This window comes from Rattus norvegicus, chromosome 9, assembly GCF_036323735.1.
Source record: "Rattus norvegicus strain BN/NHsdMcwi chromosome 9, GRCr8, whole genome shotgun sequence".
Taxonomy (NCBI): Eukaryota; Metazoa; Chordata; class Mammalia; order Rodentia; family Muridae; genus Rattus; species Rattus norvegicus.
In genome coordinates, this window is record NC_086027.1 from 79,832,739 (window position 1) to 79,857,929 (window position 25,191).

Consider the following 25,191-nt stretch of genomic DNA (forward strand, 5'->3'; position numbering starts at 1 on the left):
CAGTGCAAGCAAGGCAGTGATGGATTAGGATACAGAGTTTTTAAGACACACACACACACACACACACACACACACACACACACACACATACACACACACACACACACACACACACACACACACCAACAAAAACACACATCTGTCCTGGGAGCTCCTGAGATCTTTATGGAACAGAGCAGGTTTCAACGTTGGTTATCTCACTTACCATATTTTTAAAAATGAATATAAATGAGAGCTATAGTAACACACCCATAAGATCCCCACGAATGCATCATTTAAGCCTCCCTCCAAGGAGTGATGCCAGAACTCTTGCTATCTCTATCTGGGCTCTGTAAGATTAGGGGAAGAAAGAGAAGTCTAGCTCTTTGAGATTTCTAGAAAGCGTGACCATAAAGGGAGGCCATGGAGATGGGTGACAGGATAGGGATGGATGGTGACACTACTGCTCTACATCATCCAGGTCTGGCTCCATCGGTGCTTGCACAACAGCTGGGACACAGCGAGAACGTAAGAAATGGATAAGACTCATGGTGGTGATAGCAATGGTCAAATTATAGTTTCTCCAGATTCTAGGTTAAAAGGTGATAATGACCTTCTATCTTTGCTCATAGAGATATTACTGAGAAAATAGTATGCTTTTCCTATGTATGCACTACTAAAAATTAAAACTTATTTCATTAGAGCCACACTGAGAAACGTACCCTATTTTTTCCATGAGCATCTTCTTTCCCACTGAAAAAAAATGGTCAAAATCTTGCCTTTCCTCTCAACAGCTTCATGAAGTTAAGGTTTAATTTAGGTTGACTTTGAAATGTTTTTAACTTTTTCCATTCCCTTTTTTAAATATCAAAATGAGGAGATTAGCTCACTGGTAACTTTGTGGGTTTTTGATAACACAAGTTTTCCTGTGTCTGTATGTGTTTACTTTTAAGTCACGGATGTGTCATAGAAAGTAGACACTGGCAATGTCAAGCCCGTCTATGTTGGAAGTTTTTAACAACTGAGCAGAACTACGTAAGGTATTGCTGCAGAAACGAAACTTTCTTCCACTTGAGACTAAACACAGACAGGAGACTGGGACACTGGGGATACAGATACCAAGCCTTGTCCTTGTCCTGGGGAGGTGTTTTTAATAGGTTACTTACGCTTTTTTATTGCTTCCCCTCCTGACCTAAATCCTTTCCTATTCCTCTAACAATGACCAAAACAACAGTACCATTTAGAGAGCAAAACTCAAGAGAGTCCACGACCTCTTCAAGCAAAGAGAACAAAAGTCAGCTCGTGCCCCATGTCTGAGTCACAGCTCTGCTCATGATTACCTGACAAACCACATACGCTATCACAGTCCAGTATCTTTTGTGACCCAGAAACACAGTAACGTACAAAGCTACTTTATGGAATCTTTCTGAGCAGTAATTATACCGTATGTGAACGTGTGTGTGTGTGTGTGTGTGTGTGTGTGTGTGTGTGTGTGTGTGTGTAAATACATACATTAAAGCCCTCTCGCTTCTTTGGGGTGCTCTAGCAATATTTAAAGATAAAGTTGGGAAAATGGAAGGAGCTTGCAGCAGTCTGCACTCTACGTGAGGCTGCTGGCATTGAACCACATGAGGTACAGGTCTCTGCCCCGGGCTCTGCCACTGACTTGCTCTGTAACTTCCACTTGAGAGTCTGCGTGCACATTCACCTTTAAAGCAATTTCAAGTGATGAGCTCCTTTGCGAGCTACAGAGAGAGGAAGCAAAAGCAAAATAAATAAATAAATAAAATCCAAGAGATTTAATAAGTATAATGAGATTTAATAAGTATAATGAAAAAATAAACAAATAATAGACAGGATCCTACTCTCAAATACACACTTGTTATTTCTCTTCATATAAATGCAAATTCAGCCCAACCGAAAGCACTCCTGGAATGCTCTGATTTAAGGCATTTGCTTAGTGGAAAACATTTTTTTTTCCTTTCTGATCTTAGTCAACCAAGTGAAGGAGGTTTTAGGGAATGCCCATAACTTTGCCTTGAATTGTGTGTATGGCTTCTGTAATTTAAATTGCCGGGGTTATCTGTGCGTAATGACAGATAGACTTTAGCCATAAACCTTCCAAGTAATGGTGACTTCCTGACAAATATTTTTAAACTGTTTTCCTTGACTCTCTGCCAATACAACGGATGGAAACGCTTTCAATTCTCTCTTTTTCTTTCTTGGCCATAGCTTCAGAGCCCTAGCGCGGCTCCATCCCTTCAGCTGCAGATATTGGTGGCTGGAGTCAAGGGCCAGGCCCCAGAAAAGTTTCACAGAAGGGACATACGTAGGGCCAAATTGGACCCTCTGATTCACACCGTGTATCTCTGAGATGTGTGGTAAGTGTCCATGGTACTGCTAATGCCACAGCCAAGATGGGAAAACAGAGCCGACTTTCACTCATTGTACCCAGAAGCTGGATCCCGATGCCAATTGCGCTGTAAAGCATATTTCTCAGGCATCGCTTTCCTGGGCACTATGCATTTTAATTGCACATACTGCAATTAAAATCTGGGTTTTAAGAAATGAACAATTCCCTTGTGCTTCCAGGTCAATTGCGCTTCTGTATTCTTTGACAAACAAACAAATCTGCTTAACAACTGAAGTTGCAATAAGAATAGAAACTTAAGGTTTTAGTAAGTTTGGTTTAAACAAGAAAAATAAAAAAACACATGAGCACCAAGGAAAAAGCAATGGGGCGGTGACAAATAGAAGGTACATTCGAGACTCGCTTGCTGGCCAACTCTGAAGAGCATCAGTTATTCATTACAGTGTGAACAGTACCCCCTGTAGTTCTGTAATTAAGACACCCTACAAGATCATAAATACCCTAGCGCCAGTTTCGTAAAGGAAAACTGGGTCCAGTGAATTAGAAGTGTCCACCAAGGAGACAAAAGGTGGGGCAAGAAGATGGATTTGATAGATAAAGCGTTTTCCACATAAGCGTGTGACCTGAGTCCAAACCCCCAGGTCCTGCAGAAAGCCAGGCGAGATTGTTCAGATTTGTAATGCTGGCACTGCTGCTCTTACAGTGAGATGGGAAACAGAGCGAGGAGAATTTTCTGGAGCTTGTGGGTCAACTGTCCTGCCACGCACAGCGGCAAACCATAAGAAATCCTGTCTGAAACTAGGTGAAAGTCAAGACCTACACCTGAGCTTGCACTCTGACTTCCTCCCGTGTGCTGCAGCAGGGGCATGACTGACATTAGTCTGTTTTAAACATTTACATGAAGTCATCTCCAATATTATCCCTAGCACTCAGTGGAGGACAATCTGTAACTGTGGAAAACATAATGCAGAGATCTTAGCCTCCCTCAAACAGTATTCACACCGTTGGAAGTCTATTAATGAAGAGATTAAGAAATTCCAATAACCTTTTGTTGGATTACGGTAGTCTTTAGAAAGATATTGACTCGCTAGAATGCCTGATTGTTTGTATAGTTACAACTAGTGGCAATTCTGTTTTTAAACGGCAGAGTGGAGCCATTAAAAATTACAAGTAATGTTGAAACAATATGGACATTGTTTGAAAATGATTTATAGATTTGTTTCAGATGAGTCAAAAATGTTCTTTAAGCTAAACCATAAAGTCCATTCACTGTCAAAGATGAGCAAAGGATTAGCCTTGTCTGGAGGTAATGTTTTGTAACTCTTTATTTCAAACTGCATCCCTGTAATGTTTCTGAAACTATCTCTTACATATCGCCAGACAAATTTCTATTTAATCTTTGCTTTCTGTCTTGTCCTTCATAAAAGCAGTGGATGAGGCAAAAATACTTTTCAGCAAAACATCCAGTGTTCTTCTCTGCAGCTCTGGTCCTACACCTTCTCTTTTGTATCCCTCAATTTCCAGTTTAGAATCTCTTATTGAAGTTGACCTATTGACATGTACTTGAGCTTGACTCCCAAGAAGAAAATACAAGGTTTATTTCATTTGAACTTAATTAGATGCTACAATAAAGACTATAATCCAACGGCACTGTGACCGCTGATAAACCATGAGCTTCCAGGGAGGCCTACAGACAGACGAGTGTGTCATAAAGTTGTATGAGTTTAATCCAATTTCAAACACTAAGTGTTAGGCAGGCAACCTGACTTGCAGTGGACACAGCTATAGAGTGCCTGGATCAATTATATGAACACAGTGTTATAAGAGAAATCAATAAAATCCTAACAGAAAGTAAAACACAAGTTACAAAAATGAGAAGACACAGAATCTCTCTCTCTCTCTCTCTCTCTCTCTCTCTCTCTCTCTCTCTCTCTCTCTCTCTTACACACACACACACACACACACACACACACACACACACACACACACTTGCATGCATACACAAATGGTCTTATGCATGGAAACATCTAAGAAAAGACCAATAGACAGCATAGACTCTTTGGACAACATAACACCTCAGTATCTCAGGCTTTCGATCCAAGCCAGAGCTTCACCACTGGCAGACATGCTAAGTGTTAGCCATTTAAACAGTCTCTAATGTCCTGTATTTGAGCAACAATGAAAAAGCTTTGCTTCTCCTAATGCTAGACTTAGCCATCTGTCACACTGTGAGAACATACGGACTTTTTTTGTCCAACACCAAAGCCCCAGTGCATGGCATATAGTAAACACAGAGGAAATACTAGATTATAGAAACATTTCACTTTTTCTTTGATCAAATATTCACTTATTGGGTGCCTGATGCATCTCTTTCCAGTACTACAGCAGGAACAGACCTGTGTGTGAATCATACTGTAGCTGCTACCCCATGTTGGCCTTTACTGTGAGAATAACCATTAGATGGATAAAGAATTAGGCCAGCAGAAACCTTTGCAAGCCCAATGGTCACAATGGATTGAGATGAACTGCATGCCCTTGAAAACTTTCTGTGTTTACATATTTATAGCTAACTAAAAGATTGAGTCCTAGCCAGCAAACACTTGGTCCACTATGGCAAAGTGCCTTTGCTTCTAGAACAAAAAATGCTAACATCCTTCTCATGATTGGGTAAGTTCTAACAGCTTGTAGAGAGAGATTTATTTTTTTCACATATTAATTTCTTTTAATTCTTCATTTTAACATGTTCCAATTATAGCAATTTTAATTAATTACTATAATAATTAATTACTGCTTTCTTTTTTTTCCTTACTTTTTTTTTATTAACTTGAGTATTTCTTATATACATTTCGAGTGTTATTCCCTTTCCCGGTTTCCAGGCAAACATCCCCCTCCCCCGTCCCCTTCTTTATGGGCGTTACCCTCCCCATCCTCCCCCCCATGCCGCCCACCCCCAACAATCTGGTTCACTGGGGATTCAGTCTTAGCAGGACCAAGGGCTTCCCCTTCCACTGGTGCTCTTACTAGGATATTCATTGCTACCTATGAGGTCAGAGTCCAGGGTCAGTCCATGTTTAGTCTTTAGGTAGTGGCTTAGTCCCTGGAAGCTCTGGTTGCTTGACATTGTTGTACCTATGGAGTCTCGAGCCCCTTCAAGCTCTTCCAGTTCTTTCTCTGATTCTTTCAACGGGGGTCCTGTTCTCAATTCAGTGGTTTGCTGCTGGCATACGCCTCTGTGTTTGCTGTATTCTGGCTGTGTCTTTCAGGAGCGATCTACATCTGGCTCCTGTCGGCCTGCACTTCTTTGCTTCATCCATCTTGTCTAATTGGGTGGCTGTATATGTATGGGACACATGTGTGGCAGGCTCTGAATGGGTGTTCCTTCTGGGTCTGTTTTAATATTTGCCTCTCTCTTCCCTGCCAAGGGTATTCTTGTTCCCCTTTTAAAGAAGGAGTGAAGCATTCACATTTTGATCATCCGTCTTGAGTTTCATTTGTTCTAGGCATCTAGGGTAATTCAAGCATTTGGGCTAATAGCCACTTATCAATGAGTGCATACAATGTGTGTTTTTCTGTGATTGGGTTACCTCACTCAGGATATTTTCCAGTTCCAACCATTTGCCTATGAATTACATAAAGTCATTGTTTTTGATAGCTGAGTAATATTCCACTGTGTAGATTTACCACATTTTCTGTATCCATTCCTCTGTTGAAGGGCATCTGGGTTCTTTCCAGCTTCTGGCTATAATAAATAAGGCTGCTATGAACATAGTGGAGTCTTTGTTATATGTTGGGGCATCTTTTGGGTATATGCCCAAGAGAGGTATAGCTGGATCCTCAGGCAGTTCAATGTCCAATTTTCTGAGGAACCTCCAGACTGATTTCCAGAATGGTTGTACCAGTCTGCAACCCCACCAACAATGGAGGAGTGTTCCTCTTTCTCCGCATCCTCGCCAGCATCTGCTGTCACCTGAGTTTTTGACCTTAGCCATTCTCACTGGTGTGAGGTGAAATCTCAGGGTTGTTTTGATTTGCATTTCCCTTATGACTAAAGATGTTGAACATTTCATTAGGAGTTTCTCAGCCATTCGGCATTCCTCAGCTGTGAATTCTTTGTTTAGCTCTGAACCCCATTTTTTAATAGGGTTATTTGTCTCCCTGCGGTCTAACTTCTTGAGTTCTTTGTATATTTTGGATATAAGGCCTCTATCTGTTGTAGGATTGGTAAAGATCTTTTCCCAATCTGTTGGTTGCCGTTTTATCCTAACCACAGTGTCCTTTGCCTTACATAAGCTTTGCAGGTTTTTTTTTCACTTTTTTTGTAATTTTTTTTAAATTTATTTAATACTTAATAATAATTCTTTGGTTTCCGGGCAAACATTCCCCACCCTCCTCCCCTTCCTTATGGGTGTTCCCCTCCCAAACCTCCCCCCATTGCCGCCCTCCCCCCAACAATCTAGTTCACTGGGGGTTCAGTCTTAGCAGGACCAAGGGCTTCCCCTTCCACTAGTGCTCTTACTAGGATATTCATTGCTACCTATGAGGTCAGAGTCCAGGGTCAGTCCATGTATAGTCTTTAGGTAGTGGCTTAGTCCCTAGAAGCTCTGGTTCCTTGGCATTGTTGTACATATGGGGTCTCAAGCCCCTTCAAGCTCTTCCAGTTCTTTCTCTGATTCCTTCAACGGGGGTCCTATTCTCAGTTCAGTAGTTTGCTGCTGGCATTTGCCTCTGTATTTGCTGTATTCTGGCTGTGTCTCTCAGGAGCGATCTACATCCGGCTCCTGTCAGTCTGCACTTCTTTGCTTCATCCATCTTGTCTAATTGGGTGGCTGTATATGTATGGGCCACATGTGGGGCAGGCTCTGAATGGGTGTCCCTTCAGTCTCTGTTTTAATCTTTGCCTCTCCCTTCCCTGCCAAGGGTATTCTTTTTCCTCATTTAAAGAAGGAGTGAAGCATTCACATTTTGATCATCCATCTTGAGTTTCGTTTGTTCTAGGGATCTAGGGTAATTCAAGCATTTGGGCTAATAGCCACTTATCAATGAGTGCATACCATGTATGTCTTTCTGTGATTGGGTTAGCTCACTCAGGATGATATTTTCCAGTTCCAACCATTTGCCTACGAATTTCATAAACTCGTTGTTTTTGATAGCTGAGTAATATTCCATTGTGTAGATATACCACATTTTCTGTATCCATTCCTCTGTTGAAGGGCATCTATCTGGGTTCTTTCCAGCTTCTGGCTATTATAAATAAGGCTGCGATGAACATAGTGGAGCACGTGTCTTTTTTATATGTTGGGGCATCTTTTGGGTATATGCCCAAGAGAGGTATAGCTGGATCCTCAGGCAGTTCAATGTCCAATTTTCTGAGGAACCTCCAGACTGATTTCCAGAATGGTTGTACCAGTCTGCAATCCCACCAACAATGGAGGAGTGTTCCTCTTTCTCCGCATCCTCGCCAGCATCTGCTGTCACCTGAGTTTTTGATCTTAGCCATTCTCACTGGTGTGAGGTGAAATCTCAGGGTTGTTTTGATTTGCATTTCCCTTATGACTAAAGATGTTGAACATTTCTTTAGGTGTTTCTCAGCCATTCGGCATTCCTCAGCTGTGAATTCTTTGTTTAGCTCTGAACCCCATTTTTTAATAGGGTTATTTGTCTCCCTGCGGTCTAACTTCTTGAGTTCTTTGTATATTTTGGATATAAGGCCTCTATCTGTTGTAGGATTGGTAAAGATCTTTTCCCAATCAGGTGGTTGCCGATTTGTCCTAACCACAGTGTCCTTTGCCTTACAGAAGGTTTGCAGTTTTATGAGATCCCATTTGTCAATTCCTGATCTTAGAGCATAAGCCATTGGTGTTTTGTTCAGGAAATTTTTTCCAGTGCCCATGTGTTCCAGATGCTTCCCTAGTTTTTTTCTATTAGTTTGAGTGTATCTCCTTGATGTGGAGGTCCTTGATCCACTTGGACTTAAGCTTTATACAGGGTGATAAGCATGGATCAATCTGCATTTTTTCTACATATTGACCTCCAGTTGAACCAGCACCATTTGCTGAAAATGCTATCTTTTTTCCATTGGATGGTTTTGGCTCCTTTGTCAAAAATCAAGTGCCCATAGGTGTGTGGGTTCATTTCTGGGTCTTCAATTCTGTTCCATTGGTCTATCCATCTGTCTCTGTACCAATACCATGCAGTTTTTATCACTATTGCTCTGTAATACTGCTTGAGTTCAGGGATAGTGATTCCCCTGCAGTCCTTTTATTGTTGAGGATAGTTTTAGCTGTCCTGGGTTTTTTGTTATTCCAGATGAATTTGCAAATTGTTCTGTCTAACTCTTTGAAGAATTGGATTGGTATTTTGATGGGGATTGCATTGAATCTGTAGATCGCTTTTGGTAAAATGGCCATTTTTACTATATTAATCCTGCCAATCCATGAGCATGGGAGATCTTTCCATCCTTTGAGGTCTTCTTCAATTTCTTTCTTCAGTGTCTTAAAGTTCTTATTGTACAAATCTTTTACGTGCTTGGTTAAAATCACACCGAGGTACTTTATATTATTTGGGTCTATTATGAAGGGTGTCGTTTCCCTAATTTCTTTCTCGGCTTGTTTCTCTTTTGTGTAGAGGAAGGCTACTGATTTATTTGAGTTAATTTTATACCCAGCCACTTTGCTGAAGTTCTTTATCAGCTTTAGTACTCCTCTGGTGGAACTTTTGGGATCACTAAAATATACTATCATATCATCTGCGAATAGTGATATTTTGACTTCTTCTTTTCCAATCTGTATCCCCTTGACCTCCTTTTGCTGTCTGATTGCTCTGGCTAGAACTTCAAGAACTATATTGAATAAGTAGGGAGAGAATGGGCAGCCTTGTCTAGTCCCTGATTTTAGTGGGATTGCTTCAAGTTTCTCTCCATTTAGTTTAACGTTAGCAACTGGTTTGCTGTATATGGCTTTTACTATGTTCAGGTATGGGCCTTGAATTCCTATTCTTTCCAGGACTTTTATCATGAAGGGGTGTTGAATTTTGTCAAATGCTTTCTCAGCATCTAATGAAATGATCATGTGGTTTTGTTCTTTCAGTTTGTTTATATAATGGATCACGTTGATGGTTTTCCATATATTAATCCATCCCTGCATGCCTGGGATGAAGCCTACTTGATCATGGTGGATGATTGTTTTGATGTGCTCTTGGATTCGGTTTGCCAGAATTTTATTGAGTATGTTTGCGTCGATATTCATAAGGGAAATTGGTCTGAGGTTCTCTTTCTTTGATGGGTCGTTGTGTGGCTTAGGTATAAGAGTAATTGTGGCTTCATAGAAGGAATTCGGGAGTGATCGATCTGTTTCAATTTTGTGGAATAGTTTGGATAATATTGGTATGAGGTCTTCTATGAAGGTCTGATAGAATTCTGCACTAAATCCCTCTGGACCTGCGCTCTTTTTGGTTGGGAGACCTTTAATTACTGCTTCTATTTCCTTAGGAGTTATGGGGTTGTTTAACTGGTTTATCTGTTCCTGATTTAACTTCGGTACCTGGTATCTGTCTAGGAAATTGTCCATTTCCTGTAGATTTTCAAGTTTTGTTGAATATAGGTTTTTATAGTAAGATCTGATGATTTTTTGAATTTCCTCTGAATCTGTAGTTATGTCTCCCTTTTCATTTCTGATTTTGTTAATTTGGACGCACTCTCTGTGTCCTCTCGTTAGTCTGGCTAAGGGTTGATCTATCTTGTTGATTTTCTCAAAGAACCAACTTTTTGTTCTGTTGATTCTTTCTATGGTCCTTTTTGTTTCTACTTGGTTGATTTCAGCTCTGAGTTTGATTATTTCCTGCCTTCTACTCCTCCTGGGTGTATTTGCTTCTTTTTGTTCTAGAGCTTTTAGGTGTGCTGTCAAGCTGCTGACATATGCTCTTTCCTGTTTCTTTCTGCAGGCACTCAGCGCTATGAGTTTTCCTCTTAGCACAGCTTTCATTGTGTCCCATAAGTTTGGGTATGTTGTACCTTCATTTTCATTAAATTCTAAAAAGTTTTTAATTTCTTTCTTTATTTCTTCCTTGACCAGGTTATCATTGAGTAGAGCATTGTTCAATTTCCACGTATATGTGGGCATTCTTCCCTTATTGTTATTGAAGACCAGTTTTAGGCTGTGTTGGTCCGATAGCACGCATGGGATTATTTCTATCTTTCTGTACCTGTTGAGGCCCGTTTTTTGACCAATTATATGGTCAATTTTGGAGAAAGTACCATGAGGAGCTGAGAAGAAGGTAATCCTTTTGCTTTAGGATAGAATGTTCTATAAATATCCGTTAAGTCCATTTGGCTCATGACTTCTCTTAGTCTGTCTACATCACTGTTTAATTTCTGTTTCCATGATCTGTCCATTGATGAGAGTGGGGTGTTGAAATCTCCCACTATTATTGTGTGAGGTGCAATGTGTGTTTTGAGCTTTAGTAAGGTTTCTTTTACGTATGTAGGTGCCCTTGTATTTGGGGCATAGATATTTAGGATTGAGAGTTCATCTTGGTTGATTTTTCCTTTGATGAATATGAAGTGTCCTTCCTTATCTTTTTTGATGACTTTTAGTTGGAAATTGATTTTATTTGATATTAGAATGGCTACTCCAGCTTGCTTCTTCTGACCATTTGCTTGGAAAGTTGTTTTCCAGCCTTTCACTCTGAGGTAGTGTCTGTCTTTGTCTCTGAGGTGTGTTTCCTGTAGGCAGCAGAATGCAGGGTCCTCGTTGCGTATCCAGTTTGTTAATCTATGTCTTTTTATTGGGGAGTTGAGGCCATTGATATTGAGAGATATTAAGGAATAGTGATTATTGCTTCCCGTTATATTCATATTTGATGTGAGGTTATGTTTGTGTGCTTTCATTCTCTTTGTTTTGTTGCCAAGACGATTAGTTTCTTGCTTCTTCTAGGGTATAGCTTGCCTCCTTATGTTGGGCTTTACCATTTATTATCCTTTGTAGTGCTGGATTTGTAGAAAGATATTGTGTAAATTTGGTTTTGTCATGGAATATCTTGGTTTCTCCATCAATGTTAATTGAGAGTTTTGCTGGATACAGTAACCTGGGCTGGCAGTTGTGTTCTCTTAGGGTCTGTATGACATCTGTCCAGGATCTTCTGGCCTTCATAGTTTCTGGCGAAAAGTCTGGTGTGATTCTGATAGGTCTGCCTTTATATGTTACTTGACCTTTTTCCCTTACTGCTTTTAATATTCTTTCTTTATTTTGTGCGTTTGGTGTTTTGACTATTATGTGACGGGAGGTGTTTCTTTTCTGGTCAAATCTATTTGGAGTTCTGTAGGCTTCTTGTATGCCTATGGGTATCTCTTTTTTTAGGTTAGAAAAGTTTTCTTCTATGATTTTGTTGAAGATATTTACTGGTCCTTTGAGCTGGGAGTCTTCACTCTCTTCTATACCTATTATCCTTAGGTTTGATCTTCTCATTGAGTCCTGGATTTCCTGTATGTTTTGGACCAGTAGCTTTTTCTGCTTTACATTATCTTTGACAGTTGAGTCAATGAATTCTATGGAATCTTCTGCTCCCGAGATTCTCTCTTTCATCTCTTGTATTCTGTTGGTGAAGCTTGTATCTACAGCTCCTTGTCTCTTCTTTTGGTTTTCTATATCTAGGGTTGTTTCCATGTGTTCTTTCTTGATTGCTTCTATTTCCATTTTTAATTCCTTCAACTGTTTGATTGTGTTTTCCTGGAATTCTTTCAGGGATTTTTGCGATTCCTCTCTGTAGGCTTTTACTTGTTTATTAATGTTTTCCTGTGTTTCTCTAAGGGAGTTCTTCACGTCTTTCTTGAAGTCCTCCAGCATCATGATCAAATATGATTTTGAAACTAGATCTTGCTTTTCTGGTGTGTTTGGATATTCCATGTTTGTTTTGATGGGAGAATTGGGGTCTGATGGTGCCATGTAGTCTTGGTTTCTGTTGCTTGGGTTCCTGCGCTTGCCTCTCGCCATCAGATTATCTCTAGTGTTACTTTGTTCTGCTATTTCTGACAGTGGCTAGACTGTCCTATAAGCCTGTGTGTCAGGAGTGCTGTAGACCTGTTTTCCTGTTTTCTTTCAGCCAGTTATGGGGACAGAGTGTTCTGCTTTCGGGCATGTAGTTTTTCCTCTCTACAGGTCTTCAGCTGTTCCTGTGGGCCTGTGTCTTGAGTTCACCAGGCAGGTCACTTGCAGCAGAAAAGTTGGTCTTACCTGTGGTCCCGAGGCTCAAGTTCGCTTGCTGGGTGCTGCCCTCGAGCTCTCTGCGGCGGCAGCAACCAGGAAGATCTGCGCCGCCCTTTCCGGGAGCTTCCGTTCACCTGGGTTCCAGATGGTGTTTGGTGTTTTCCTCTGGCGTCAGAGATGTGTGCAGAGTGCAGTCTCTTCTGGTTTCCCAGGCGTGTCTGCCTCTCTGAAGGTTTACCTCTCCCTCCCACGGGATTTGGGTCCAGAGAACTGTTTATCCAGTCTGTTCCTTCAGGTTCCGGCAGTGTCTCAGGTGCAGGGGTCCTGCTGCTCCTGGGCCCTCCCCCCCCGGGAACCCAGAGGCCTTATACAGTTTCCTCTTGGGCCAGGGATGTGGGCAGGGGTGGGCAGTGTTGGTGGTCTCTTCTGCTCTGCAGCCTCAGGAGTGCCCACCTGACCAGGCGGTGAGGTCTCTCTCCCACGGGGTCTGGGAGCAGAGAGCTGCTGCGGGCCAGGATCCGCGGGTGTGGGACTCCTGGTAAACACAGGAAGTGCCCGGTCCTAGAGGAATTCTGCCTCTGTGTGTCCTGAGTTCACCAGGCAGGTCTCTTGCAGCAGAAAATTTGGTCTTACCTGTGGTCCCGAGGCTCAAGTTTGCTCGCGGGGTGCTGCCCACGAGCTCTCTGCGGCGGCAGCAACCAGGAAGATCGAGAGTTTTCTTAAAATGTATGTTTGTTCTCTTCACATCATGTGTCCTATTCCTGCAAAGAGGTACCATGACCATGCCAACTCTTACAAAGGAAACCTTTTAATTGGAGATTGCTTATAGTTTCAGAGGTTTAGCTCATTATCCTCAAAGCTGGGAACATGGTGGCACATTGGCAGACATGGCAACATCTGGAAAGTTCTATATCTGGATCTACAGGAAGAGAGAGTGCCACTGGACCTCGCTTGGGCTTCTGAAACCCCAAAGCCCACCCCCTGTAACACACTTCCTCCAACAAAGCCACACCTCCTAATCCCTGTCCAGTAGCTTCAATCCCTAGTGACCAAATATTCAAATATATGGGCCAATGGAGTATTCCTATTTAAGCCACCATAAACACTCACAAATAACTTCAGCATTACTTTTTGTTGTGAAGTCCCCACCACCCTAACAAAATAAGCCCCTCAAACTCCTCTCTCCCTCCCTTCATCTCTCCTTCCCCTCCTCCCTCTCTTTTTCCCTCCCTCCCTAGCATTTACTAATCTTTCTAAATAAATTAGAGATCTTACTTCCCCCAAACTAACACATCCTTTTCCACTCCCCATCTTTTTGTGTTAGGTGTCCCTCATAAAAATGCCAAAGCAATTCATTTATTCACCCTTCCCATCAAAGTCTATACACACACAGAATATCCACCCAAATCTTCAGGTCCTTAGATTCCTAACATCCAACACAATGTCTAATACTATATAATGACTGAGTAAAAATAATAAAACATATTTTTTATCCATTCACGTTCTTGTAGACATTTAAGTTTCCCCCACCCTAGGGCTTTCATGAGTAGCTGTCTCATTTGCAACAACACGGATGAACTTAGGAAGCTATAATTCAGACTCAGAGAGACAGAATCCTCCACATGTTTTCACTTAATGTCAGATCTACAAAAATGAAATACATAAACAGAAGGTAGAATGGTGGTTGCGGGTGGGGGTTGGGATGGGTAGGAAGCTGTTGCTCCAAAGTTGAGGACTGAGGAGATGACTCAGGAGGGGAAGCATTTGCTATACAAGCATAAGGACCTGAGGTCAGCACCCACACAAAACACAGGGGTGGCAGTTTGTACCTGCACTGCCAGCATTAGGGGAAGGTGTGTGTTAGTGAATCTCAGGGAATCCTTGGCTAACCAGTCTAGCCAACACAAAACTATAGAGTGAGAAACAAAGACACCTCAGGCCTCTCACATGTATGGTTCGTTCACCTACACAAATACCTACACACACACACACACACACACACACACACAAAGGAGGTATAAAATTTGGGAGAAACACATGATGAACATAACTGTATGTATTAACTAACTTCTTCAGTCATCCTTATACTGTGTACATATTGTGCAATTTCACTATCAGCCCCATGTTTATACATGATCGTAACTTGATAGATTTTTTAAAATGAAGAAAATAAATTTTAAAAACCTATGCTTTTTAATTTTACCACACATTTTCCAAAAATCTATATGACTTTATTATTGAACTCGTTAACACAAACAAATGAGCACAAACTCATTTGCAAAGACAAAGTGACCACAGACAAGCAAACTGCTTCCAAACGGACTAGCGGTGGCTGTTCTCTGTGGATTTGCCACAGGCAAAGTTCTGAGGAGACTGAGTAACGACCCTCACACCTTGCTTGCTCCCTGCCATTCCTAACAGTTTCTCTTTCACCGGTGGTTTCTTTGGTATAAGTGTGTGCCCATGATAGCACTTTTTATGCCAATAGACTCCACCATGAGCTAATCAAGCTTGCACTAGATTGTGAGAAGGCGTGGTAGACAATGTTATAAGTTGACCCCAATGTCTGCATGGCCATGATTGCAAAAGAAGACATGGAGAAACACCCTTCAGTGGTTCTTCATGAACTATTCATTCCCTTTCAAGTCTGGAAGCAGTTATTACTCTACAAAATTATCACATGTAGGATGTGCTCTGTGGATAAGTAGTTTCAGTAACAAGTAGAGAATTGGAGGAATGTTCAGCCTGTTCTGTGCAGGTCAGATGAACATTTTCATGTCACAAACTGAGCCAATCCTTACAACAAAGACATGCTAAGAGACTAGCTTGAAGTAACTAAGGATTCCACTAGATAAGAATTCTGGTGAAAGCAAAACCCCTTTTATTGCATGATTATTATCATGTACATGCAAATAAAATGCATATAGATTTTAGAATTCATACTCATATCATTTTATAATAAATTAATATGTATATTGGTTAGTATATATATTTCACTATATAGGATGAGGAAAAATAGTTCATTTCATTTAAAGAATATTATCCTAATAAAATCTTCTCTCTACCTTCTTCTGAAGATATTCTGAGTATATGTTACTACATCAATTTTGACACTGTTTTGTCGACTTTAAATTACTTAGGAGTCCGAAGTTGCTAAGTGCGTGAACCTGGGATTACTTCTGTCAAAAACATCCTTAGTTCTCCGTATTGTTTGAGAGAGGAATTAGCTGTCTATGTCTTTTGCACAGCTGACATTAAAACTTCCACTGGGGAAAAAGTCTCATAATTTCTAAACTGAGCACTTTTAAATTGTATCTATAGATCTTCCTTGCATGAATGAATAGTTGGCATTAAAACTTTCAACTCTTGTGGTAAGGCCTCCTCACAAAATCAAGCAACTACATAATCAATTGCATTGTTAAGAAGGCAGTGTGGTGGCACACTCCTTGGATCTTACATTGTGTGCTTTATTTGGGGACTACCTTGCTTGATTGAGAATAACAGTGCTACCTCTGCACAGAGACATCAGTCGCTCAGGGGAACAACGTACGACCCAGCTGGTACCTGGGGAAAGCATGCATTTACTACACTCACTCAATTCAATTGCAGAGAAGTTTATAAAATTGTTTTGATGGTCTATTTTATTTTTTTCCAAAAATTGGCACAATCAAAATTCAAATGCAAATAAATGTGCTGATTCATTTACTGCTAGTAAGTTTGCCGTGCTGCCTCAAATTCTTGTGTGTACCTTGAACTAATTAGGAAATGAACAGCCAATTGCAATGAGAGGCCACATAGATAACTAGATAAGATTCTCTGGGACCACTGGTTATTTTAAACCATCAAATTGAGAACCTACAATTTCCACCAATAGCATAGTTGTGTTTTGTGCTTTTTGCTAATGGACAATGAAGTAACTTGGTAGATACATCTGGGCAAAGGCTTCAGTGGTTGTTTTTGTTAATGTCTATTGTTTGGGGTCAGCAATGTCTGATTTCATGGCATAAATGTTTTTGTTACTGGTATTTTAACAAAGACGCTAATTCTTATGAAACAGACTAGTTTTTCCCCTTTAAAATACATTTCATAAGCCTCTCTGATGTTGAAGAAGAAAAAAAAAAGAAACAAAGTCCTTGGCAGTCTAATTAAATGGTTCAAATCCCACCTCTACAATGATAAAAAATTAAGATTCATTTGTATATTTTATGTGTTTTTTACTGCTTCATGGGCCTTGCTTGTCTTTCTCTGTTACGATGCCAAAGATATCTTTAAAATATCAGAGAAGCGGGCTAAAGAAAGGCAAGCCAGATTTCAGATTGACAGCTTAAGATTCCTCCTTCCCAAGAAGAATGGGAATGAGGTGTCACCCAGAAAGTGCTGATGGCTGTTTGATGAGGGCTGTGTTTGAAAGGTGGAAGGGATGGCTCAGTTGGCAAAGTGTCTGCTATGTGAGCACAAGGACTAAGTTTCATACTTGGTGCCACTGTGAAAACTGAATGTAAAACATGTTTGTTACTCTAGCACTGCAGAAGCAGGGATAGGCCGATCCCCAGAGTTCACTGGCCAGCCGGGCTAGCTGAATTGATGCGTTCCTGGTTAAACGAGAAACCCTATCTAAACATAGGTAGAAAGAATAAGCAAAATAGCCTATAGCATCCACGTATATGCACACACAGGCACATATACATGTGCTCAGAAACACATCTGCATACACCATACACAGGGGAAAAATAAACAAGAAAAATGTCTAGTTCTGGTTGGGTATCTACTGGAATCTTGATATGCATTGTTCCTCTGGTCTTTTCAGTACCCTATGAAGATAACATTCTAATTTATAAGTGAGAACAGAGAAGCTATGAAAAGTTAGGTAGCATCAGTATTTGGCAAACCCTAGAAAGGATAACCCCCATGTCCCTACTGTGAACCACTGATCTCTGAAAACCAAGAATCACCCTTTGTTTAAGTGATGGTTTCTTCTTGCATGGGAAAGACATGCATCATAAGACTAATGCCTTTACATCTTTATTCCATAATATGTAATCTTAATACCAACAAAACATTGTCCTCCTCCCAAGAGACAACACATGAAAAGAAGCCAACGGACCTCCTTCATTCCCCTCACTGCCTCTACGTCCTTAATGTCCCTAAATTTATGAGTCTTCCCCCTCCACCCCAGTGGTACTTTTTTCTAAAAACATTAGTTAGCTAATAATACTAAGAAAGGATATTACCATGGAAGATGAGCTCTTTAGCTAATAAAATTTATAACATTGTGTTTACAATAGCTCCAGAAATACTTAGGTACCCAGCAGTGGATACAGTAGAAGACTCCCTGAACCAGGCTGGGCACCACATCCTCTATCTGTCACCACCCTTTCCCAAGATCAGTTGTCTCTTCGTGCAGGATCTCCTTTTCATCCAATCCCTCATTTCGTTTTTAGCATTGATGCTACCCAAATAAGCAAATGAAACCTGGGGAAAAATAAAAGATGGAGGAATAAAAGGGAGAGAGGAAAAGACAGAAAAGACAGCAGGGAACCTAAAGAGAGGAGAGGAGAGGAGAGGAGAGGAGAGGAGAGGAGAGGAGAGGAGAGGAAATGAGCCTCTGTGGCTTCTTGTTTGTTTCTCTGAGTAGCATCTTGCTTTTCCACTTCCCAAGCTGAACCATCGAGCCATGTGTACTTCTGCTGCTCTGAGGTCTCCTGATCCTCCCTCCCACCATGAGAGCACTCTGTCTCATTGTTCCATTATCATGAATCCTGATAGAGAATAGAACAACACTGTCAAATAAATGACTAGACATACTTAAAATGTATTGTGGAAGATTACTGTGTGTATAATACGGCAGTGAGCACAGTACCTCTGGGCTAGAGTAGTCTTCATTTTACGCCCTTGCTCCGACACATAAATGCTGGAGCCCACCAAACCATGGCCTTCCCATCTCCAAAACTAGGACTGAAGTGATGAAACTGTGCCAGGCTCGGCACTTTGCAAACAGGCGGTCATGTTTTGGGGTTGCTTATCTGATGGTAAGCAGGTAATATTTTCACACGATTAGCGGGGATTTTTAACATGAGTCATTGAGACTGATGGATTGTAGGTAGATTTTAGATAGCATTCGAGGTCTGAGGCAGAGTAAGCACTGTTTATTCTTTTCCTGTTTCCCTGAGGTGAAAGTGTGGAATCTAATTCAGAATAATAATGAACAGTCACCAGAAGGGGAGTTCAGCTGCCGAAGAGCCGTGCGGTCATTTTATTTTCGCTCAGGTGGAAGAGGTCATTCATTATGGGAGAGTGTTGGCTCCCTGAGTGAATGCAATGCCGTTGACAGTCTGCCTGGCTTTAATGGCATCCCCTCATTTTAGGTGGCTCTCAACCACTAGATTGTTAACACACTCCCTCCAGCTTGTCCTTGTGTGTGCCACGCAGTAAAATTTTAGAAAACAAGCTGTGACCACTAGGGACTATTTGCATCTGATCATTTATACACAACCCACAAAGCTTCCAGGCAGCTTGGAGGATTACATAAATACCTCCCAAACCTACCAGCATGGCAGAGTTTCCCAGGTGCCCCATACCAGCTGTTGTGCCTGTCTGGGGACCAGAATTGCCAAACGCCTTTCTGTCTCCCACGATTGCCGTACCAGTAAGCAATCATTGCTGCTGACAAGACTTTCCCGGTCCTAAAACAGAGGTGGGTGCAAAGTTGAAGTGACTGGAAAGTCTCCTGCTGCTGCCTGGCTCAGATTGACCCTGACATCATCCCGAGATGTATACTTAATGCATGATGCACATCCTGGCTCTTGAGCTGCCAAGTCTGGTGGCGCTCCTATTTTAGCTGGTGTCTGCCATGCAGTGACTGGGGTGCCCTAGGCAGAGAAAAACTGCTGCAGGCACTGGTCAAAACAAGTTCCCAGCATCTCATTATCCCACTCGTGTGACTCTCGTATGCCCTTTCCAGTCTTTCACCTTTCATATTCCCTCTGCCTCTCCTACTCCAGAAATGGATTTATCCCAAGGGTGATTACAGCTAATGGCTGTACAATTTTCATACACTCTCATCCAAGACATATTTACATAAACTTTCCCATTACTAAAATGTGTGCATAATTTAGAAACTTTGTGCCAACTGGAAGTTCGTGTCTTCGGCAAGCATTTATGGTGCGACACCCTGTGCTAGACTCCCGTTGTACAGTTGTGATTATTCTTTCCAAGTCTCTGATAATTCCCATTGAAATCTAAACCCTGCCCACAGAAGGGCTGGCACCTGAAAAACAGTATCATTCATGCTGCCTAAGTTTGTAGGAGCATTCAGTGGCCACTTAATGGGGCATCTCTTTCAAGCAGTACGAAATGCTGTCTTCTAGGTTAGAGAACTAGAAAGAAAAAAAAAACCTTCAGTTCTAATACACCCTCCTTCCTATAACTTTTATATACTTCTGTTACACAGTTTCTCACTACTATGCTGCCCAAACTGTCCTGTGTCTCCTGTCTCCAAATGATTCGCCTGCCTCAGTGCCATATAGGCATATGCCAACCCATCTACTCTTCAGAAATTCTCTAAAAGGTTGAGTCAAGATATGCATCATTAAATTGTATTCAAACCTAGCTTCCAAGCATCCCCGCATTTAATTCATTTTGAGCCTTCTGAATGTTCCAATGTTTATCTTTAAATACAATTCAACCTCATGAAACACATATACAATAACATCAATTTCATATGACTATACTTCTACCCGATAGAGGATAAAAAAAAAAAGCTAGTTCCACTTCACAATTTAAAAGGTAGTCACATTAATCTAATCAATGCCATCTGATCTTTTGCCTTGCATTTCATAACCAAGGTTGATTGAAATCTAGCTATTAAATGAAATAGTCAACTAAAAAATACTTCTGTTCTCCACCGCATTTTTTTTCAGAAAAATCAAACTGTTCTATGTGCCCCCAGAAAATGTGTTCCTCCTCCACTTGAATATTCTGACCAAAGAAAGGAAAGTCGGGGAGACTAATGGAGGAAAAATAATGAAGATAGTTTCCACAGTCTCTACACTGGCTGCACCACTTCTCAAACACCAGCTGCTTTGGCTGACTCTGGAGTGCTAAGTGGTTTCTAGAAGACAGAAAGAATTTCTGTCTTTGAGCCAGATCTTCCCAGTGGCCTGCTTTCAGGGTGCTGCTGGGTAAGGAAACATCTAAAGCCTTCGAAGTATGCCCAGAGAGTGATTATTTGCCAGTCTCGTGACTGTTGAGGTAATGAAAATACCACAGTGCTTCTTCAGTAACATAGATGTTCTCTTGCTTATCATTTTACCTGGCAATCTGTGATCCTATGAGAATGAACATGGAGACATAAGATTGCTCTCCCTGCCTACAGTGGAAGACTGGAGATCGAGAGAGCACGTCTAGCTAGTAAAACACAAACCAAAACTAAGCCGCTCGCTTCTGACGCCAAGTCCTCTACTATCTGCTTGCCCAGGGCGGTTGAGGGTGAGAGTAACTACAGGCATGAATAGCTTTGCTGTGTCCCTAGTACTCTGAGTCACCTTGCTGTACATTGGTACAGATATTGATTAGGGCGCCTCTATCGACTGATTCATATTTTTTACCCAGAACCACATGCTATGAGATCTGACTTTCTTTAAGAAAATGCTAGCTGAATCCAGAAAGGTAGCACATTCAATCTGCCCACCCGGCTTCATCAACAGTTCCTCTGCAGAGAGTCTATGAGCTGGGTGCTACTTTACTTGATGGTTTCTGTGGGGCATCCCCATACTGCTAGATGTGTTTCCCAGAAGATTCCAGCTGAGCACTACTTCCAAACACTAGAGCCCATTCCCATAGAGTAGTTTTAACCAAGATGTGATAGCCAACAAGTAATCGATGATAAATAAGGCAACTCATATCCTAAGTTTTATACATCTTATCCTTAATGGAGGACATTGCCACCATGTTCATTGAAATTGTGCAGAGAAAAAGAACAAACAACCGTGAATTAATCTATCATTCTATGTTCTGTAGCAATCCTATGATATGAGAATTGCTATTACTCTGTCTTTGAAGATACAAAAGCATGGAGCACAGCACAGAGTTTTGAAACTCAAGGCTGTGGAATCAGTAGAAGAAAACCTGAAATCTGAACCCAGGACCCTAAATTGGCTACACTATGCTACATCTCCATTGTCCTGATTCTTCACAAGTTCCATATCATCTCAACTACAAGGTCATTGATGCCAGCTTCTTTGGGTAACATGGTCTAGAATTCCCAGGAAGCCCTTGCTAAATGAGCATTACAACAACTATAAAGTGTGCTGGCGGGTTTTTTTTTTTGTTGTTGTTTGTTAACTTAATACAAGCTAGAGTCATCTAAGACCAAATCCAGTAAGCATTATTCTTCCCTGGCCTCTGCCTCAGTGCCTGCCTCCAGGTTCCTGCGTACGTCCTCAGAGATGAAGAGTGACCAGGTAATTACAAACAAGTCGCTCTTGTTCATGGTGTACTGTCACAGCAATGGAAACTGTAAGACATATGGGTTTTACAATGAGAGTCCATGATGCATTTAGAATGTTGGATCGTGAACACTAAGATATCCATAAGCACAATAAAAGTTTTTAAAGCTTTCTTTATTAGGAAAATTGAAAAAAAATCATGAATAAATTCTCAGTATCATAAAAAGAGCTACCGATAACAGCTCATAATTTTTACATTGGCTGGGTGGGCTTATGAACAAACTGAAACCTCCTCTCCTTTTCTTAAATTGTTTTTTCTAAATCCCTGTACTCAGCAGATCGAGAAAGAAGACCGTTCAAGATTGGCGTTGTCTGAGCACTGAGTTCATGTTTAGCCTAGGCTGTATCTCAAACAGCAGTGCTAATGATGTTGTTGAGATATATACGTCATCTCTTCCACTCTGCTCACTACCTGCAAGGTTTGATTGAGGATCACACATGAAAACATGAATGGTAACATGTTAAGGTTGAGTGAGTGATATAATACATGAAGAAGGGACAGAAGAATTTGGGAGTAGTCTCATTTAGTAGCCTAGGAGATGGCCCTCTTAAAAAGTCTGGGGCCAGTGAGATGGCTCAGGGAGCAAGTGTGCTTGCTACAAAGCTAGAGGATCAGGGTCCACTCCTTTGAGTCCAGGTAAAGGTATTAAAAGAGACCCGACTCCCTCATTTACTGCAGAAAGCTGTCCTCTAACGTCTACATATAACACAGCTGCACACACACACACACACACACACACACACACACACACACACACACCTCATACTAATAATAAAAAACAATGATAACAAAAGCAAAAATCATCTAGCAAGCTAATCCCAAAGGGTCACAGCTTCCTCCCAGCATTGACTCTTTCTTCGTTTATGGTCAGTCCCGTTTACTAAGCAGCATAGAGGAATCACTGTGGCATTTGGTACATAACTGCCAAGATACACGAAACTCCGGTTTGATTACCATATGCTCGCTGTGTTAATTTTCTTGCAGCCAAATGTTCCCTAGATCTTCTCTGCTGTCTCTTTTCGCTCCGCCTAGATTCTCTGGAATTCTAACGCTTTCAGTTCCTCTCTCCATAATGCTCTAGTGGGGAGCATGCAAAAGCACTGTTTTATTATAGAAATGGCCACAGCAGGAGCAATACTGCACTTCGGTGTGGCAGTTGTCCTCATTCCCAGTGACTGTTAGTTTCATAAAAATGAAGTGTAATGTTCACAGCAGGCTGAGCAATTATTGCAAATATCAAAATTTTAACAACAGAAAAACACATGCAATTGTTCAAATACCCTGTGATTTACTGTCATGTTTGCATTTGTAAAGTGAATGTCATTCTTCCACTCCGAAGCCTCAATTTTTCTACATATCATTTTTTTTTACCAAACGCTGAGAACACAATATTGCAAACGGCGTAAGTGGCTGAGTAAGAAGAGTCCTCCTGGGGAAAATTACCACATTCAAAAGACTCTGTGCTAAAGCTGAGCATTGCATGGGAACTCCAAGGAGGATGATACCCTAATTTTAAAACGGGAGGCAGAACCTACTTCTTGGAGTATTGTTCAAGGAAATTACAGTCATTTCCTGTTGCTACTAATGTTTTTCAGCTATTGCCATGCAATGTGTCGAGAACCTTATTAGTACTAAATCCAATAGAGAAACAGTCATATATACAGATGCTCTCTGTGTCATACTCTGCTGTAGAAATAAGGTCACAGTAAAGGAAGGTCCAGAGGGAGAGATGGCAAACTCAAGGTGATAGCGTGTGTTTATCTGGATCTTGAATGTCACCATATTTCTAGCCACGAACTGGAGCTTGGGAAAGTTATTAGAAAAGGAACAGAACACTGAAGTTTCAAGCCTCGTATACTTGAGTTTATATCCCCCAGAAGTTTCTGAACCAACGGAAAAACTGGAGCAAGGAAGGTGAGAGCAGGACACCAAGGATAGGACAAAACACAAAGTCCTAGATGCATATGGCTTTATATGTGCATGACTTGGAGGAAGCTAAAGAATATACATTACAGGGAGCAAAATGGAATTAACCAGAACTGGAAAGTTAGAAGAACATCATGTTCTTACAACATGGACTGTGTTTCTTAACATCTGAGGCTTGTATTTGTACCAGACACTCTAATGCCACAATTTGATATTTTAATGATAAAGACCCATCAGCATGAAAGTTTCTGGGGGAGCAGAAGAACTGAGGAGCAGCCATATAAGATCATTATAGATTTTTAAAAAATGAAAAAATCAACTCAACTCCACCAAGCTTTCTCTGCTTAGTGACAGAATGCTATCCCCGAAGTGGCCTGTGGGTAGGCAATGCCATAATGCTTGAAATTACAGTTTCCAGGATAGTGAGGTAAAGAAGTGGAAAACAGCCTTTCAAAGGTGTCATTTGTCCACCCTCATCTTGACTTTTCTCTGGTATGAAGAGCTGAAAGCAAACCATTTGGTCCTGGGGAAGCCTAGTACACAGCATACAGCCGGCCGCTGAATGGTGTTTGTGGACCAAAGTCAACGTGCTCAGAAGTCCACCTCTACCTGTTTCACCAAAGCTTTTCTTTCTTCCTCTGCCTTTGTTCACTGATTTCTCTCTCACACTGCAGTAGACTCCGCTACCTGTGAATGTCTTCTCAAGATGGAGGCTATGCCAATGCAACCCCAAAGTTCTCATTAAATCTACAGAAGCCATGGCCCATAGCTGCTTTGTTCTCCAAGGTTCCCCAACCATAGTGAACTAGGAGAGTAACTGGTCACTCAGACAGCCCAGCCCTTCTATTTGTTCCTGTTGGGTCTCATGACTCAGCAGCGTCTCTCTTATGCTATGGATATTCTTCTACCAGTGCTTGAAAACACAAGGCATATGATTTTCAGGCCAAAAAAGTTTCACACCTTTTCCCCCTATTTTCTTCCAATATTCTCTAGAATCTGCATGGGCATTTTTTTTAAAGAACTGCATGTTGGCAGAGAAGATGTACATTTGATTTCTGAAAATGAACAGTGCAAACCAGGACTTATAATTCATAAATAAATTTCCATGTTTTCCCTGCAGGATATAAAGACTCTGCCTACAAATTCAAATCTGAGCAGGGAACTCAACCAAATCCAGTGGATTGAGGTACCATCCTGAGAGCCTTGAAG

At 41.2% G+C, this 25,191-nt stretch overlaps 1 protein-coding gene across 4 annotated transcripts in view; it reads left to right on the forward strand.

The window, feature by feature from the left end:
• The window catches only part of Vwc2l (von Willebrand factor C domain containing 2 like), a 194,758-nt gene that overhangs the window by 130,343 nt on the left and 39,224 nt on the right, over positions 1 to 25,191 (forward strand). The window contains exon 4 of one of the 4 annotated variants that reach the window (XM_039084106.2): positions 2,212 to 6,136. The exons of the other annotated variants lie outside the window; for them this stretch is intronic. Coding sequence (XP_038940034.1) covers positions 2,212 to 2,225 — 14 coding nt within the window. The 3' untranslated portion in view covers positions 2,226 to 6,136. Of the gene's footprint in view, positions 1 to 2,211; positions 6,137 to 25,191 lie in introns of those variants that run through there. 4 annotated transcript variants of the gene reach the window in all.